A 15,745-nucleotide genomic window follows, 5' to 3' on the forward strand; every position below is an offset into this window, starting at 1 on the left:
GTTTAAAATGAGTTGTCTGTTCTTTTTAGCTAAATCGGAAATTCTCGTTTCACTACCAGGCTGCTGAAAAGGGCTTTCAGCTTTACATGTTGAGAAGCTAGTGTTCTTCTGAATGTCCTGTGTTCCCTTGTTTAAACCAGCTATTGTCTTTCCTCGATAAGGTGCACTTTTTTGGGAGAGTTCTGTGCTTTGATGATTAAGATTTCAAAAGAAGAGTACCGTATTCTAATATTTAGGTTCTGCTCTTCACAAAAGCGGTGCACTTGCCAACTCAGTTTGCTTCGTCGCCACCTCTGCTGGTAGTTATAAACAGGGACAGTCATTTTTCAGGCACCACATAATAATGGATGCCCTCAGGTTCACACAGCAATAATGGTCTTTACAAAGGCTTTTGAGCTCCTGAATTCAGTGTGAGAACTGAGTTGATTCCAGGGACATAGTTATGGTTAGTCTAGCAGGACTGTGACCAAGGTGAGCGAGGAGTCCACTGCACTCACTTTCCATCATGAGTGAAGGGGTTAATTTTGTCTGCTTGCATAGTTGTGCTTGATTTTCCATTGGTGATCCACCCTTGAAAGTCTTAACCTGTAGTCTTTGTCGCAAATAACATCCACGACTCTCTTATGGCATGTTTTATACAATGCTCATTCTTGCTTACTGATGTGTAAAATGGGTATGAATTGCACACATTTTAAACTTGCCTGCATTTCCCACATTTGAGGGGCTGTTTGACATGTCACCCAGCCTCATTTATAATACGTTGGATCTGCTTGTGATGCAGACAAATTACGTTCCATTCCCTCCTGGAGTGAATAGATAATTTCCTGTGCAATTTGCTGTTCTTGTCCAACTTGCAATGGCTTCACTTGTGAACAAGGAACCCTCTTGCCTCCTCAAAAACTCCTCTCCTCTCGGCTTGCTACTGCATTGACAAGTTTGACCGTTGCATTAGCATACTGCTATTATAACTAAAGTGTAGTCTTCTTTAGGTATTTTGGTCCGTTGCTTCTGAAAGCTGTGCAGTGCTCTAACTCTCCCGAAGGTAGAGCGAGGTTGTGCAATTTACTTGGCTTCAAACAAAGTTGTTTGGTTGATTTTAAATTCTGTGAAGATCCGAAATGACATTCTTTAGGGCCCTTTATGTTGTAGCAATCCATTCATGATAGTACCAAGGCCTGGTTAATTTCACGTGATGGCTTATTCATAAAAGAGCTCAGACTTCTCTGCATCATTCATTAGCAGTAGTTGTTATTTGTTTACCACTAAGCTGTGGTGTGATCTCGATCTCCAGGTGACATTTATTTATTAAAACTAACTATGCTCTCTTATTTCCGGAAAGTTAAAAACTTAAATTTGTACTAGAGTTTTCCCCAAATCAGTCCTTGTCTAAAAAGTAGATTACAATGTCTTCCTGGAAATACTTGAAAACACCTCACTTTAAACATCATCTAAGAGGGAATGTTCAGGTCTGAAGTTCTTATCATTGGCTCCATCTGTTGTAGTAACCTGTGAGAAGGAGTACAAGCACATACCAAAGCACCGTTGTTGCTCTAGCCATAGCCCCTTATACAGGATTTATTTAGGTCGATCACAATTGCTAGCACCACCAGCCTTGGCAGACGACCTACTCTGTGTCCAAAGTTCGTTCTCCCCATATAGTTTTTCCTGTCAGTTCACTTCCTAGGTGCCATTGATGATCAAGATCTCTCAACCTACATAATCCGCCCACAGTCCTTAGGGACAACATGTGGATGTGTTCACACCCACTGCCAGTTTTATTAATCTCAGCCAAAGTCCTTGATATTACTCACCATATACTAATTCCCTGTTTCTATATGAAATCTATTTTAATGTGGAATTCCTTTTTGAAGTTTGTATTACTGTTATTCCTATGTGCTCACACTAGAGTCACATCCACACTAAAGCACACAAGAAAATAAATAAGCAAGGAAATATATATATATATATATATATATATATATATATATATATATATATATATGTATATATATATATATATATATATATATATATATATGTATATATATATATATATATATATATATATATATATATATATATATATATATATATATATATATATATAAATGCATACCTGTATAAACAATTGGGTAGAATTAATTAACAGAAGACTTACAAAGGGAATAAGAGCAGGTAATGTTGACCTGGTGATTTAAAAAAAAACTTCTTACAGAAACAAATTGGTTCATCTTAATTGTTTTGACCTTAAGGTAATCAAAAAGAAATTAGCATTTCAAACTTTGATCAGAAGAGGAAAAATGTTATGGAGGCATTAATACCTGGTTGTTTAAATAATGAGATAGTAAAGCCTGTGTACGCTTAAAACATATTATGTTCATTTTTTATTACTAAAACTCCTGGTGTACCATAGGTTAACAGCTTAAGGGCGTGAGACTAAAAATTTATATTTCAAGCATTATATTGAAATATCTTCAAGAACCATAAATACACTGCAAACTGACTGCTAGTTTAAGGTACATTTGTATAGATAGAATGGTTAACTGTTTTGTTTTAATTGAATGTAAAGAGGCCTATTGAAAAGATCATCTTGATAAGAATATTTACTTTAATTGTATTTTGAGGTTTCTTCTGTGAAGTATTTAATTGAAGGTTGAGCAGTGTCACTTCAAAATATGGATGAAACCCTGGTGAAATAAGTATCCCTACCTGAGTTCAGTTAACAGATTTACTATCAGAGCATTTAGGACCATTAATGTAGTCATCCTTCACATATTAGCGATTTGGACCATTGTCATATGTAGGGTTTGTTCCCATTTTGGCAGGCACTAGGTGGGAAGTAAATGAGAGCTTTGGGCGGAAGCTAGGTGAAGTGCTCTGGAATGCTTTGCTCTGCCACAATTTCTTGCTGTGTCGACTTGTCCCCCCTTCTTTCAGCAGTGTTTTAGTTTGTTCTTCTTTATGTATCATTGGCTTCTCCAAAGTCAATCTAAAACCAGCTTGATCATACGATGTAGATTCGTAGTTTGGTAGTATAATTCTTAGGGGTGTTTGAAAATATGATTTTGCTGGCAAAGTTTTGTGGATCTGTCACACTCTGCAACATCATGAAGTTGCAAAGTTTGTCACCTTTGTCAAAGTGTAAAACTACGCCTACAGGCAACTTTCCCACTGAACACTTATTTGCTGAAAAAAGTTTCTACATAAAAAGTCTTTGCAAACATCCAAAAAAGGATGCTTTTAATTATTTTTAATCCTGCAGAATCTTCTTATTGTAGGACTTTTCCAGTTGCTATTTTTCAATACGTTGCCACATTGTGTCTTAAAAAAAACCTGCAACGCCTTTTTGAATACTTCACTAAGTTGGCAACAGGCAACATTAAAAATTTTGCAAACCCTGACTGTATCCAGAATGGATATATATATATATAAAAGAAGGCATGGACCTAGCCTTCATGGATAGATGTTGTTGCACACGCTTGCTCCTACTGAACCTGGTATCAAACTCATGACAACAAAACTTGCAATGCTGAATGGCCAGAAGAAGGACGCTCTTGTGAAAAAGTAGGCTAATAACTAAGACTGTTCACACGCCCGCTTCAGGCAATCTAACAAAACTGCATGAAGCAGAAGAAGCATAGATAGTCAAATTGAACTTCATCGGATAACCCGTTTGACATATGATTATCCCTATCTATTTATTTTGCTATATCATTGATATTGGTTTCTGGAACTCAGGCTGTCTTGGAGGTCGACACTTTGGCTCAAATTCTAATATACCATCCTTCAATTTTCAAACTGGAAGACATTCTTTTAAAATGTTAGTCAGTAACCATGCAGTTTTGCAGAGGTGGTGGTGGCGATCATATAGCCCTTCTTCGGTGGAATAGTGAACATGTTAGGTCCTTAGAATGGCGGATTACACCAAGTTTTAGATTCCGTTTACATCTTTTTAGTTAACTAGAGAATGCATTTATTTGAATATCTTCATAGTGGTCTAGACAGCTCTGAAATTTTGCTTTGGTCAATCATGGCCTGTGTGCCCTGAAAGACCTCAAGAGACGCTACATAGCTTTCCCATCCTTTTGACCTCAGACTTTTCTTATTTTTATTCTGTTCCATAGCTCCACCGTATCGTAGTCTGACTAATAGTTACAATGTTGAAACTAAAAAAAGACTAACAGAGAGATATCCTTATTGATGTCCTGTTGTATGTTGGCTGTCGTTTATCTCTCTGTAGTATTGTAGAGCATATATTTAGAGGCCACTCTTCCTTCGTCATTACTGTGATATCCTATAATGAACCACTCTCTAATTCGTTCAAGCACTAACCCTGTATCCAAACAATCTGATGTTTCTTTAATGAACCTTGACTATTGACACAGCTTGGCTGTCCATATAGCTTATCAAAGCGAGGCTACAGCTCTGTGGTAGCCATTAGTTACCACATAAGGCGGCAGGGGAGAGACTATAACCCTATGGCACCTATTTTTTGGCCAAATAAAACAGCAGGAACAAAGTAGTCACAGATCAGAGGCAACTATTGAATGGCCAGGCAAAAGTGGCAGTAGAATACATCTCAGCCTGTATTATCCATTGAAGTAGAAGGCAGAATGAGATCAAAGCCCAGTGCACCTCATTGAGTAGCCATGCGGCATTCATTAACAATGCTATATCAGCCATTGCTGAGCGAGATGAGATCACAGTGCTGTAACAGTCATTAATTCTCTTTATGAGACAACTGTTGTGTGATAATGAAGTCCTTCTTAGAGCTCATCAGGCTGACGACATAGTGTTGTCGTTCAGCCACTCCTAATTGGCATATATCCATTAAACTGAGTGGATATAATCTGTTTTAATTCCTGCTTTTAGATTCTCCAGGATTATTGCCTAGTTGTCATTTCCACTTTAATGAATTAGGCTTTTGATAGGTGCCCTTGTGAGATAAAAAAAAAATGTTGTTCCCTGTAAGGTCTACTTTGAGAAAGAAGGGTGATGGTCTTTTTGTAAAACTCTTTTGTCAACTCCGTTTTAGGGAAGACGTTTATGATGTTTATTTGTATTTTCAACTTGTTTCATTGAGCTAGATTTTTGGTAGGTCGGATCTCTGCGCCATATGTGAATGAAAAGCATTGTTCTCCAGACCAGTACTTGGAAGGACATCAACCACTGTTCTAGAAGGGGCATAAAGCAGACCCCTACAGCGCAGGGTGTCCTCACCATTCGTGGGGCCCTCACTTTGGTTTATAGCCCATGTATATATGTGAGATATTGGAGTTTCTAGAGCCACTCACTGCATTCTGCAGGAGGCTCTCATCATTTTGCGCTACACCACTGTGTTCTAGGACCATCTCCTAACACGTTTGTAATGAATGTCTTGATCACTCCGAATCCCAGAATCCGGAACTCCTGCCCATATACATATTGGGATCAAAGGGGCACAGCACAAAAATGTGGAAAGAAAGAAGTTGCAGAGCACCAGTCAGCTGTTCGCCTATGCAGTGGGTCACTTAGCTCCCCATTAAACCAAATGCTCTAGGACATAGACCCCTAGGGTGTACCGATCATACCTTTGAGTCATGGGTTTCTCTTTTTCGTGCCCATACCCCAACCTCAAACCCATTTTACCGCTTCTTCGACTGCTCGTGGTTCTGCCTCTTTTATGCCATCCGGATCTCCCCCATTGAAGGAATGCACGTGCTGCAGTCTGAGCACACCACACTTTACCCGCCGCCCTGCCCAGTTTCTCAAACCAATCCTCCCTCCCACCCACCAGTGATAAGTCATTGTTGTGTCCAACCTTTCAAGACATTCTGTTTTTCTCCTTGTCTCACCCCTGCCCATCTTTCCCTTTCTTTCCCTTCTACCTCACCCCTCGGGTGTGTAATGTCTCCTGCTTTTTCACCTGTCTCCTGTTACTTTCTCTGTGTATTGCTTGCTCGCTACTCTTTCATCATGTTCTCTGTCCCCACTTCTCTTTCCTTTTCCACCTCTTCCCCAAAGTGGTCTTTCCTTCCCTTCACCTTCACGCATCCTGATTCTCTCTCACCTGCTTGAAACCTTTCTCCTTTAACCCTCCTCTGTATCACCTCCAAAATGCCCACTTCTGTTTTCTTCTTTCTAACCCACTCCCCGTTTCGCCACGCATTTTCTGCATTGGTCCGTTTTCCTTTTCCATTCTCCCCATTCTTTTGTATTCTTACAATGTTGTCTCCTCCTACCTGGTCTTTTTCTCATTCCCTGTATTTGTCAAATTCTCTCCACGACCCGCTTTCGTCTGTATCCCCCGTCACTTCTCTTTTTACACATTCTCTTCTTTTAACCCTCACTATCTTCTCCTTCCGACCTTTGTCACATCTCTCCTTCACACTCACAATGATTTGTCCCATTTGGGGTTATTTCCACGCGCCCCTTAACCTCTCCTGTCTCTTCCTCCACACTCCATTTTATCCCGATTCTGTGTTCACGCTACCTCCCCTCCCCTCCTCTGTGTTCTGCCTCCGCCCCCTCTATCCTTCTGTTTCTCTCCCACCACTTTTCTACTGCAAACGTTCTCTTCTCTTTATCACCTCATTGTTCTCTCTGTGTTTATATCCCATACATGTAACTGCATCCTTGGTGTAACTCTCCCCCGAATCGATCTCTCCTCCATGTATTACTCTGCTCTGTCTATCACTGTCCTTCCCTGTACCCAAACCCTCTCTGTACGGTTCATGCTTCTTTGTTGTCTCTGTCATCGGTATCTTCCCGTCTTCTGATTATTTTCTCCACTGCTGCTCAATCCCCATTTACATGTCTCCCATCCGCATCTCTTTCTCCTTATCTCACCTCCTTGTACCGTTGGGGCCCGTATACAACTCTTCCTTCGCTGAATGTCTCTCGTTGACATGCTGTTTCCTTTCTGAAACCCATCATTCTGTCTGTCTTCCTCACTGTACGCTTCTCTGCTCTCTCCGCCCCAACCTCCTCTCTTTTCCTTCCCTGTCATCCAACTTTCTCCACCACGCCTCCCCTCCCCTCCCCTCCCCCCTTTTGCATGTTGCCTTCTATACCTTCTCTTCGACTTTCTGGGTTTCACCCTTGTGTCGCCTCTTTCTCTTCTCTATTTCTCTTTCCCTCTCTGTACTCTCTGTTTCTGTCCGTCCTGTGCCCGCCCCCTTCTCTCTGCCTGTTTCTCCCTCCTTCCCACCCCCGTCTCCCTGTTTTGTTTTACAGTCACTGTCTTCATCAGATATTAGAAAGTGTCTCTTTCACACATCACTGTGATATTGTGCACAGAGACCTCAAGGTCAGTATACCAAACTTTTCAACCTCACAGACATGATTTTGGGGGTGGATGGGGTGTGATGGAATGATTTGGAGGAAGGGTTGGGGGAGGATAAATCGTGTACCACCAGAATCAGCACCAACTCCCACCTACAACCCCCACGTCCAAGCCCTCCCCAACTGCCTTTTCATTATAGAAGGAACTCCCATTTTCCATTGCATACCGCATGAGACAAATTTGCACAACGTGGCAATACCAAACACCCCAAATAGCAAGTGATTTGAGGTGTTGGGGGAGGGAGGAGGAAAAAATGGAGAAACTAGTTGAGGTAGATACAAAGTGGGGACAAGCTCCCTTGCTCCTCCCAGTGAAATGAAATTTTCATATTTAGAGTCTCCCAAATGTCAGAGGATGAGTGGTGGGGAGACTGCCTGACGCTGCTTCTGTGGGACTCGTGTAGAGTCAGCTACAGGCTAGCATTACTACTTAGAAATTTGTGGCTGATATGCAACCTGTGGCCTTCCAATCACCAGTCTGTCAGAGAATCTCTTGTTGTCTCCTTGGACCGCCCCACCTCTGTGTTAACAGAATAGATCAATGTTTTTTTAGTGCTAGAGATACCAACGTGTTTCTGTCACAAACAAATTTCATTTTGGGAGACTGAATGCCACTCAAGAAATTGTTGGCATTGCCATAGCTTCCAGAATGCTTCCCAAAACAAATGAGTAAGTTACTTAGCGGGCCAAACGCAGCTAACCAAAATTAATTGCAGGGAGTTTAGGAGAAAAGTATGGTTGTAGTTAAATATGGCAAAAAATAAAATACCACAAACCCCAGGCTTTGCGAAAGAAGGAGCACCATGATTCCCAGCATGCTTTAGGACCATACCCGAAACAGAAGTTCATGGTTCTACCTTTTTAGTTCTGAGGCCTGCACTATTGGAATTAAGCCATACCGTAGTTCACAGCATGCCATGTGAATGAGTTCACTGCTGTCCGCAGCATGCCTTGGATATTGAGCTAAACTGTAATTCCCAGCATGCTCTCATAATAAAACTGAACTGTGGTTCCAAGCATGCCCGAGAATATGAACTGCAGTTCCTAACATTTTATGTGTATGAGGATGATGCACAATACACTGGGAATGAGGCTAAACTGTCTTTTTTTGTAATTCTCTGGGTTGTGAGGTTGAAGCTATGGTTCTGGAATTTCCTGTAAATGATACTGAACCAGGGTTTCTATACTTCCATGGGACTGAAGCAGAACTCTGGTTCTGGCATGTCTAAACCAGCTCTTTCTATTTTTTGATGTTGAAGAAGTGTCAGCCTTCTCACTTTAAGGCTCTAGCAGTCCGGTAGACCCTTTCCAGATTCCGTTTGAGACTTTCAACGGGATCTTTTGGCCCCTGGAATTCCTTTCTCTGTGCGCTGAGAAAGCTGGTATGACATCTTTTTTTTATAAATACAAAAGCAGTATTAAAACGATTAATTCAGAGAGGACCTCACTGTCTCATTTCCTTCCATCTCTTTCTCGCTCTCTTCAGTTTCCTTTCATTCCTCCCGATCTTACATTTACTCTCCAAAGCCCCTTTCTTGTTCTCTCAGATATCACCCTCTCTCCTTTCCTCTACACACTCTACCTTCTCCTCTTTTCTTTCAGTCTCGCTGCACTTTATTATTCCCTGTTACATCTCCTGTCTTGTTGGTGCTTGCATTACCTGCCCGTATGGCCCTTCGATCAATGCCTCATTAAGCATGCTGTGCATGGCATCATCATTATCTGTGCTACAAAACTGAGTGTTGTAGTAACACATTATGGCTGGGTCAAAGGTTAGAGGTCACAAAGAAAATGTAAATAAGGGTGTGAGGATGGAATAGGACACAGTTTATAAAGAGTGCAATATCGAATGCTTGACATTGGATTCGCCTTTGGTGTCCCCCAACAGCTACTAAATTTGGGGGCATTGTACATGCCAGTCAAAATGCAGCAGGAGGGTCCCGATGTATTATAGACCAACTGCTGAAAAATGTATGCGGTGCTGCTTACAGGCAAAGGGGTGTGTCGGATGGAAATAAATAAGATAATTTTGCCAAACACATGAAAGGTGGGGAATCCTGCAGAATCCATTTGAGCAGTGCAGTGACTGTCTTTGGTGTTGTGCAGCTGTTTGGGAGTCTTTTCTGTCTTGGAGTGTTGTTGTTTTTTCTTAATTGGGTGATATTTGCTATTGCTTGTTGGGTAGTTGTGTGGTGGGTTGTCAGGTACTGTTGGATGATTTCTGGTTGTTTTCTGGAAGTATGTTGATGTTGTTTTTGTTGATTGCTCGTACCTGCAGGGTGTTTTCTGAATATGTTTGCTGTAGGATGGGGGGTGTTTTGCAGCTTGGTGTGTACATTTGTTTATCTTCCTGAGTGCTAGATGAACATTTGTCATTTCCATTTTTCTTTAGTTTTGTTAGGCTTTTTTGTATTTCTTGGGGGGTAATTTCTGAGTGTTTTTGATGGGTTGACGCTTTCTGTTTATTTGCCATGGTCATCGTCTTTTGTTGCTATATGCCTGTCAGCTGTTTACTGAATGCACTTGGGGCAGTTCAGTTGCTGGACAGGGACGCGTTGTTGTTTTCTTTGTTTTTTTTGTTACTATACATTTACATTTTGGCTAGCGTGATGATTGTTTATATTTTGTACAATATTTTGTAATTGATGGGTGGCTTTTTGTCGTTTGTCTTGCTTTTCTGTTAGTTTGATTGGATATTTGATGGTTTACTGTGGGGTTTTTAGAGGTTTAGGAGTCTTATTAGTTGATTGTTGTGCAATAGTTTAGTTTTTTCCCAAATAGTTTTGGTTGTTTTTTTAGTATTATTGTGTGTTATTAATGTGGTGGTTTTTGGTTGTTGGCATAGTCATTCTTTTCCTGATAATAATTTTACTAATTTATTATGTGATTTTTTTAGTTTGTCTATGTTTTCTATGGGTTTCGGGTAGTTTTGGTTGACTCTTAAATAGTTTCTGGTAATTTGCAAAGGAAATTCTGTTAGAGTGCGTTTTGCCTTCTGCTAGTAGCAGGGGGTTTCTTGCATTTTGTTGGACAATTTCTAGAAGCTTGTGAGGTGTCTTTGTTAATTAATTTATGTGGCACTTTCTGGTGTTTTCACTTTTGTAGTTCGGGTTTATGCAGTGCTTTCGATTATTTGTATGGTACTTATAGTTGTTCAAATGGTGCCTTCAAATGGTTAGGTTGGTGCTTTTAATGTCCTTTTTCCAGGTGCTTTATGAGTGTTTGGAATAGTGATACTGCTTAACTGTTTGGTGGTTGGTGTTTGGGTGTTTATTTTGTGCTTTGTTTGTACTTTGTCGGTCTTTGTTTTGATATTTGTTGTTTTGGTTGTTGGCTAGTATTATTTGTTGTTTCTTTTTAATCCTGTGTACTTTTTATGTGGTTTGTTTGGTGCTATTTGTCGGTGTGTCTGGTTATTTTTCTTGGTGTGTTGTGATTATTTGTTAGAGCTTTTTATAGGACTTTGATTGTAGCCTTGTGCTTTTTCTTTGCTAGTGTTTGGTTGATTGTCCTTCGCTTCTCCAGTACTTGCTGGCTACTTTTTGGTTGTTTTGAGCAGTATTGTGTTTGTTTTGAATTCAACCAAACAGCTGTATGGTGCATACAGTGTGTCTCTAAGGAAGAACTTTAATATACTAAGATGCTTTTGGTGGGTGATACTGGAATTTTAAAGATGCTGTAGAGCAAGAACAGCTGTCAGTAGGGTTCTAGAACGAGTAAATGTGGTGAATTTTATAATCTGTAGGATGTCAGGAGATGCATGTACAGTGGATTTAGTGGTTTCTAGAGCACTAATGGGAGACTAGACAGAGTGCTTGGTTTTCTCTCAGTGTCAAGCTGGAAAGCATACTTTTTGGTTTGTAATAGAATGTTGTTTGGAGTGTAGAAGGAAGGCTGTTATTGAAAGTTGGCTTGGATGGGAAACTAATGGGTTCGTTCTTGGAAGAAATCCCTTAAATGAGGGAGCAGAGACTAATGTAGAGTCAGGAAACTTCCAGTCAGCAGGCATTTTAAGGAGACCCTGATTAGGGAACATGTCCAGTAACTCCTCTCCTCCCCCACAAACGTACAGAGTGTGGCGGTAGGATTGTTCTTTTCCTTAGAATACTAGGAGAACATGAGAAAAAGAGTGCCTCTTATGGAATAATTTAAGACTCTTTCTTTGTAACCTCTACTTCCCCACATCGCCACCTTTCCGCACCCCAGCACTCACTACCATCACCAAACCTCTCCATTCCCCTCATATCTTCTCTGTACCACGCATTCACCATCATAACTCCCTTCCTTCTGTGCTGTAGTTGATGTGCTGTCTGTCCCTATTAATTACTTTCTAAAACAGGCTGGTATCGGGTGAGGAGTATTTGATCATTCCCTTCCACCGAGATTTGGGAGTGATGGGGGGGAGGTACAAGATGGGCTCCAGGTTTGAATGATGGAATGTGATGAGGGTTGAAGGTAAGAAGTCAGAATGACAACCCGGTCCTCTTAAGAGGTGAAGTGTTATAGCTTCTATTCTTCATGTGCCCAACCCAGTGAGGACCTTTTCACAAAAGCAAAGAGATCCAAAAGGCAGATACTGGCCCCATGATGCAACTGGGTTGGAAATTTAGGAGCACGCAATGCTGTCCCTTATTAGTTGGAAAGCTGCCTGGAGAGGTGCACTAAGCGACCATTGAATGAATGCTCAGGGACCAACTGTTTGTGCTGTGAATACTGGAATGTGGGATGCAGACCATGAAGAATGAGCTGCTTTCTGGGATAGTACCGTTCTGAGATATGAATACATGGATGTCTCGCTTGTGCTTTACATCAGAAACCTGCAGACACCACAGACTCCCACAACTATATCCTTAATGTGTAATGTCTGAGGGAGGCACTGTTCTCTTGTGTCTCTGCTACTTACACTGCCATACACACTCTTACACTACTGACATCACATACCTTCTTCGTCTCTCCCTTGCTTTCCACCATATTGCGTCACCTGCCTCATATATTGTTTCCAACATCATAAATCTGGGGCGATCTGTGTGTTCTCATAAACAGATACAGAATAAAATATACTATCGGGGCAAAATGAATGTCCCTTATTTAAACGCTAATAAAGAGAATCTTGGCTGATCAAAAAGTAGCATTTGTTGCTCAGACTATTCATTGAACATGTTTTTGGCACAATTGCACCCTAAAAAATAAAAAATATATATATGTACATTCATCCTGTTATTAATATAAACATGTTGTAATGTGTGCATCTGTTAGTGAAGACATATTTTACCATACCAATATTAAAATATCAACAAATTATAATTTTTGCATTTTAAATATTAGTATTTAATAATGTCATTCTATTTAATAGTAGCATCTTTTTGTATTGAAATACCAGTATCTTCAACATACTACATTAATGGAAATTTTATAAGTGGAGCATTTTAACGTTGTCATAGCTAAAATGTGCCACATTTATTATTATTATGCGATGTTAGTACATCTTAAAATGCTTTAGCATATATATTAGTACCATATTTTGATATTAGAATATGTTGTTGTGTTCAAAGCTAATATTAGCATATTTCAGTATTTGTACTTTTTAATGTTTGCATATTTTATGATGCCATATTTTAACATACATTAATATTGGCACATTTCATTATATTAATATCATCACAGTTTGACCTGGCATTTTAAATGCTGCTTAGTTTGTCAGTTGTTATTAAAAGTACACTATGTTATTTCTGTATGCTTAGATGCACGTAGGATGATTTCTGTTTTTGGAACATATTCTCCTTGCCCCTTTCCATCAAAGAGTGTTTCATTCTTTGATAAATACAGAAAATTTGGTTAAGACTGCAAAAATCCATCGTTTTGTTTGTCAGTGTTATATTTTCGGCATTGTCATTCCAGGTTGTGCGTTTTTCATTATGTTTAAAAACATGCACAATCATGGTGTATTTATTGTGGTGTTTTTTTTATGATGGCATTCTTAATTTAGGTGTATATACACTGAAAATACGTCGTATTTTACAATACAACACAATTAGACACACCTACTTGTACAAAATAAAATAAGGATCGAGACTAGAAATAAGGACTGGAAAACTTTAAAGAACACTAGACTTAAGTATCCTAGTTTTCTGTAAAGGTCCTTGTATGGAAGTTGTAAAATCGTGGACAAACTAGTACCTATTCATATTAAACGCTTTCCTGTGATTCCTCTGGTCAGATCTGCGCCATAGAAAGACACCCAATAAAACAATCTAGTTTTTAAACAAAAATCTCCTAGTGCACAATTTAAAAGAATACTTTAGGAAACAATAAATGTTATGAATTGAAAATTAACTGCCCGCAGATACTTTGACTTTGGCCTATGCCATCTTGCTTGAGGATGCATAGCATGCAGTTAGATACCTTATTTGCCTGCTCCACTATCAAGTTCAGGAGCTGGTGTGAATTCAGCGTGCTTGCTATGTGACTGTCTCTTCCCCAGCCCTGACGGCCTGTCAGGGGCATCACGCCTGTTGGGAATTCCACAGATATTCTCAATGGCCAGAGCTCCTCTTGGTAGTGAATACATAAGTTTGTTGCACACCAAGAATGGTACAGTTACACAACACAATAAGGGACCAAGGCCTTCCAGTTGCATCCTATCTGTGCTCAGAGTCTCTCGATGCTTTATTAATATTCTCATGTAACGTGACAGATGTAGAATATATGTTTCATACAGTGTACACATTAATTAGAGTGGTTACAACATGGATCAGCAGCCAACATGTGTTTCGTCCTATATTCTGGACTTTTTCAAGGCAAAAAAGCATGATATTGTGTAGTACACCTAGTATGAGGTGTACAGTGAGGGTCTGTGCCTTGCTGCACATACCATACTATGCAATATCGGGCTCTTGTCTCATCTCTTCAAACCAAACAGGACTTTTTACTATATATTCACTTATATACCTTTTCTACCGATAGAACTACATTGTGGAGATACACGTTTATTTTGTACCATCAATCCATCATACTGGACTTTGCAGTTTTCCTTGAAAAGTCCTCAGTGTTGGACTAAACATGTGTTGGCTGGTAATCTGTGTATGATGAAACAACTCTAATCAATTTGTACTTTAAATGAAAAATATTTTCTACATCTTTAAACAGACTAAAAGACTGTCAAGTTATATGACATGCTTAATAAAGCATCTAGAACCTATGAACGCAGATTCATCTTGAAGGCGCTTGTGCCTTACTGCATTCTTGGTGTGTAACAAACATGCGTATTCATTGCTGTAAACTATCTTCTGACAGTTTGGTGAAAACCCTTGGGGCAGTGAAGGCCTCTTTTGTGCACACCCGTTTGACCACAATGCGTTACACCTTGACACATTACATGGATGTGCGACCATTAAAGGGCCTGCCACTGACTTTGTAATACTACTTCTCTGGATAGGTCATGTCACATTCCTTGAGCTATCCTTTCTGGTGCGCACTAACTAGCATTCGCCTCTTGGTCCTCTGTGTTTGAGACTCCGAAGTCGCTATACCGTGTGGAAAAGAGACATCCTGTTAAAGTGGCAGTTCACATTCTAACTGCACAGTAGAGTCCCGCCGCGGTCTGCCTGAATATTTTCAAAATTATTGTGTGATTGCCAACTCAAGGCCTGCCCCTCGCCTCACATTTGATAGTTAGATTTCCTTACTGTGGGAGAACAGGCAGCTCTGAACATTTCTCTCCTCTTTAATGGGACATTCAGTTTGTTCTAGTCGACAAAACCACCCCCTGACGATCTAACTAAGTTGTCACAGGGCATTCGGTAATACAAGCTGTATCTAGTGGACAAAACAACAACCACCACTATAGGGTTGTTGTCCCAGTTGTGCAGATCCTCATCCTCAAACAAACTCTGCCTATTTGACATTTTTACACACCCAATTCCATCCATTTTAGTTGTGGACCACTTTCGCACCAACCCATTCTTCATGAAGAACTTTCATGGGTATATTAATTTGCACTCTTCAAGTATGCGCATATTAAGCATTTACGTGCACCTCAGATCTCTGCATCCTACATTCCGAGCAACACACCCACTGTCTGAGCTCTGCAGCCTTGCCATTCTCTCTCACACATTCACTCACATATTGAGGCATCTGATGCCTGCCTTTAGAGCATCAAAGGTACCACTGTGCGCTCTATGCACTTCACCTTCTCTCTTTATTTTTCTCTCTCTCTCACACACACACACACACACACACACTCCCTCTCTCTCTCACACCTCCATGGAGCTTACCATGACACGCATCAGTTTTTCACAGTGCCCTGGTGCCTGCATTTAGAGCGTTGTACACTCAACTCTGTGCTCTATACATCCCACTCTTACCAAACATCTCTCTGACACAGTGTCAAAGCTACCTTCGCTCATTCTTAATTTGTAGTGCG

At 40.2% G+C, this 15,745-nt stretch overlaps 1 protein-coding gene across 29 annotated transcripts in view; it reads left to right on the plus strand.

The window, feature by feature from the left end:
• Window positions 1-15,745, plus strand: part of CAMK2B (calcium/calmodulin dependent protein kinase II beta) — a 704,764-nt gene that overhangs the window by 346,229 nt on the left and 342,790 nt on the right. For 16 of the 29 annotated variants that reach the window (XM_069214317.1, XM_069214307.1, XM_069214310.1 and 13 more), the window contains exon 6: window positions 7,216-7,288. The exons of the other annotated variants lie outside the window; for them this stretch is intronic. In XM_069214317.1, the coding sequence (XP_069070418.1) occupies window positions 7,216-7,288 (73 nt within the window). The remainder of the gene's footprint in view (window positions 1-7,215; window positions 7,289-15,745) is intronic. 29 annotated transcript variants of the gene reach the window in all.

The sequence above is a fragment of the Pleurodeles waltl genome, chromosome 11 (genome assembly GCF_031143425.1).
Source record: "Pleurodeles waltl isolate 20211129_DDA chromosome 11, aPleWal1.hap1.20221129, whole genome shotgun sequence".
NCBI lineage: Eukaryota > Metazoa > Chordata > Amphibia > Caudata > Salamandridae > Pleurodeles > Pleurodeles waltl.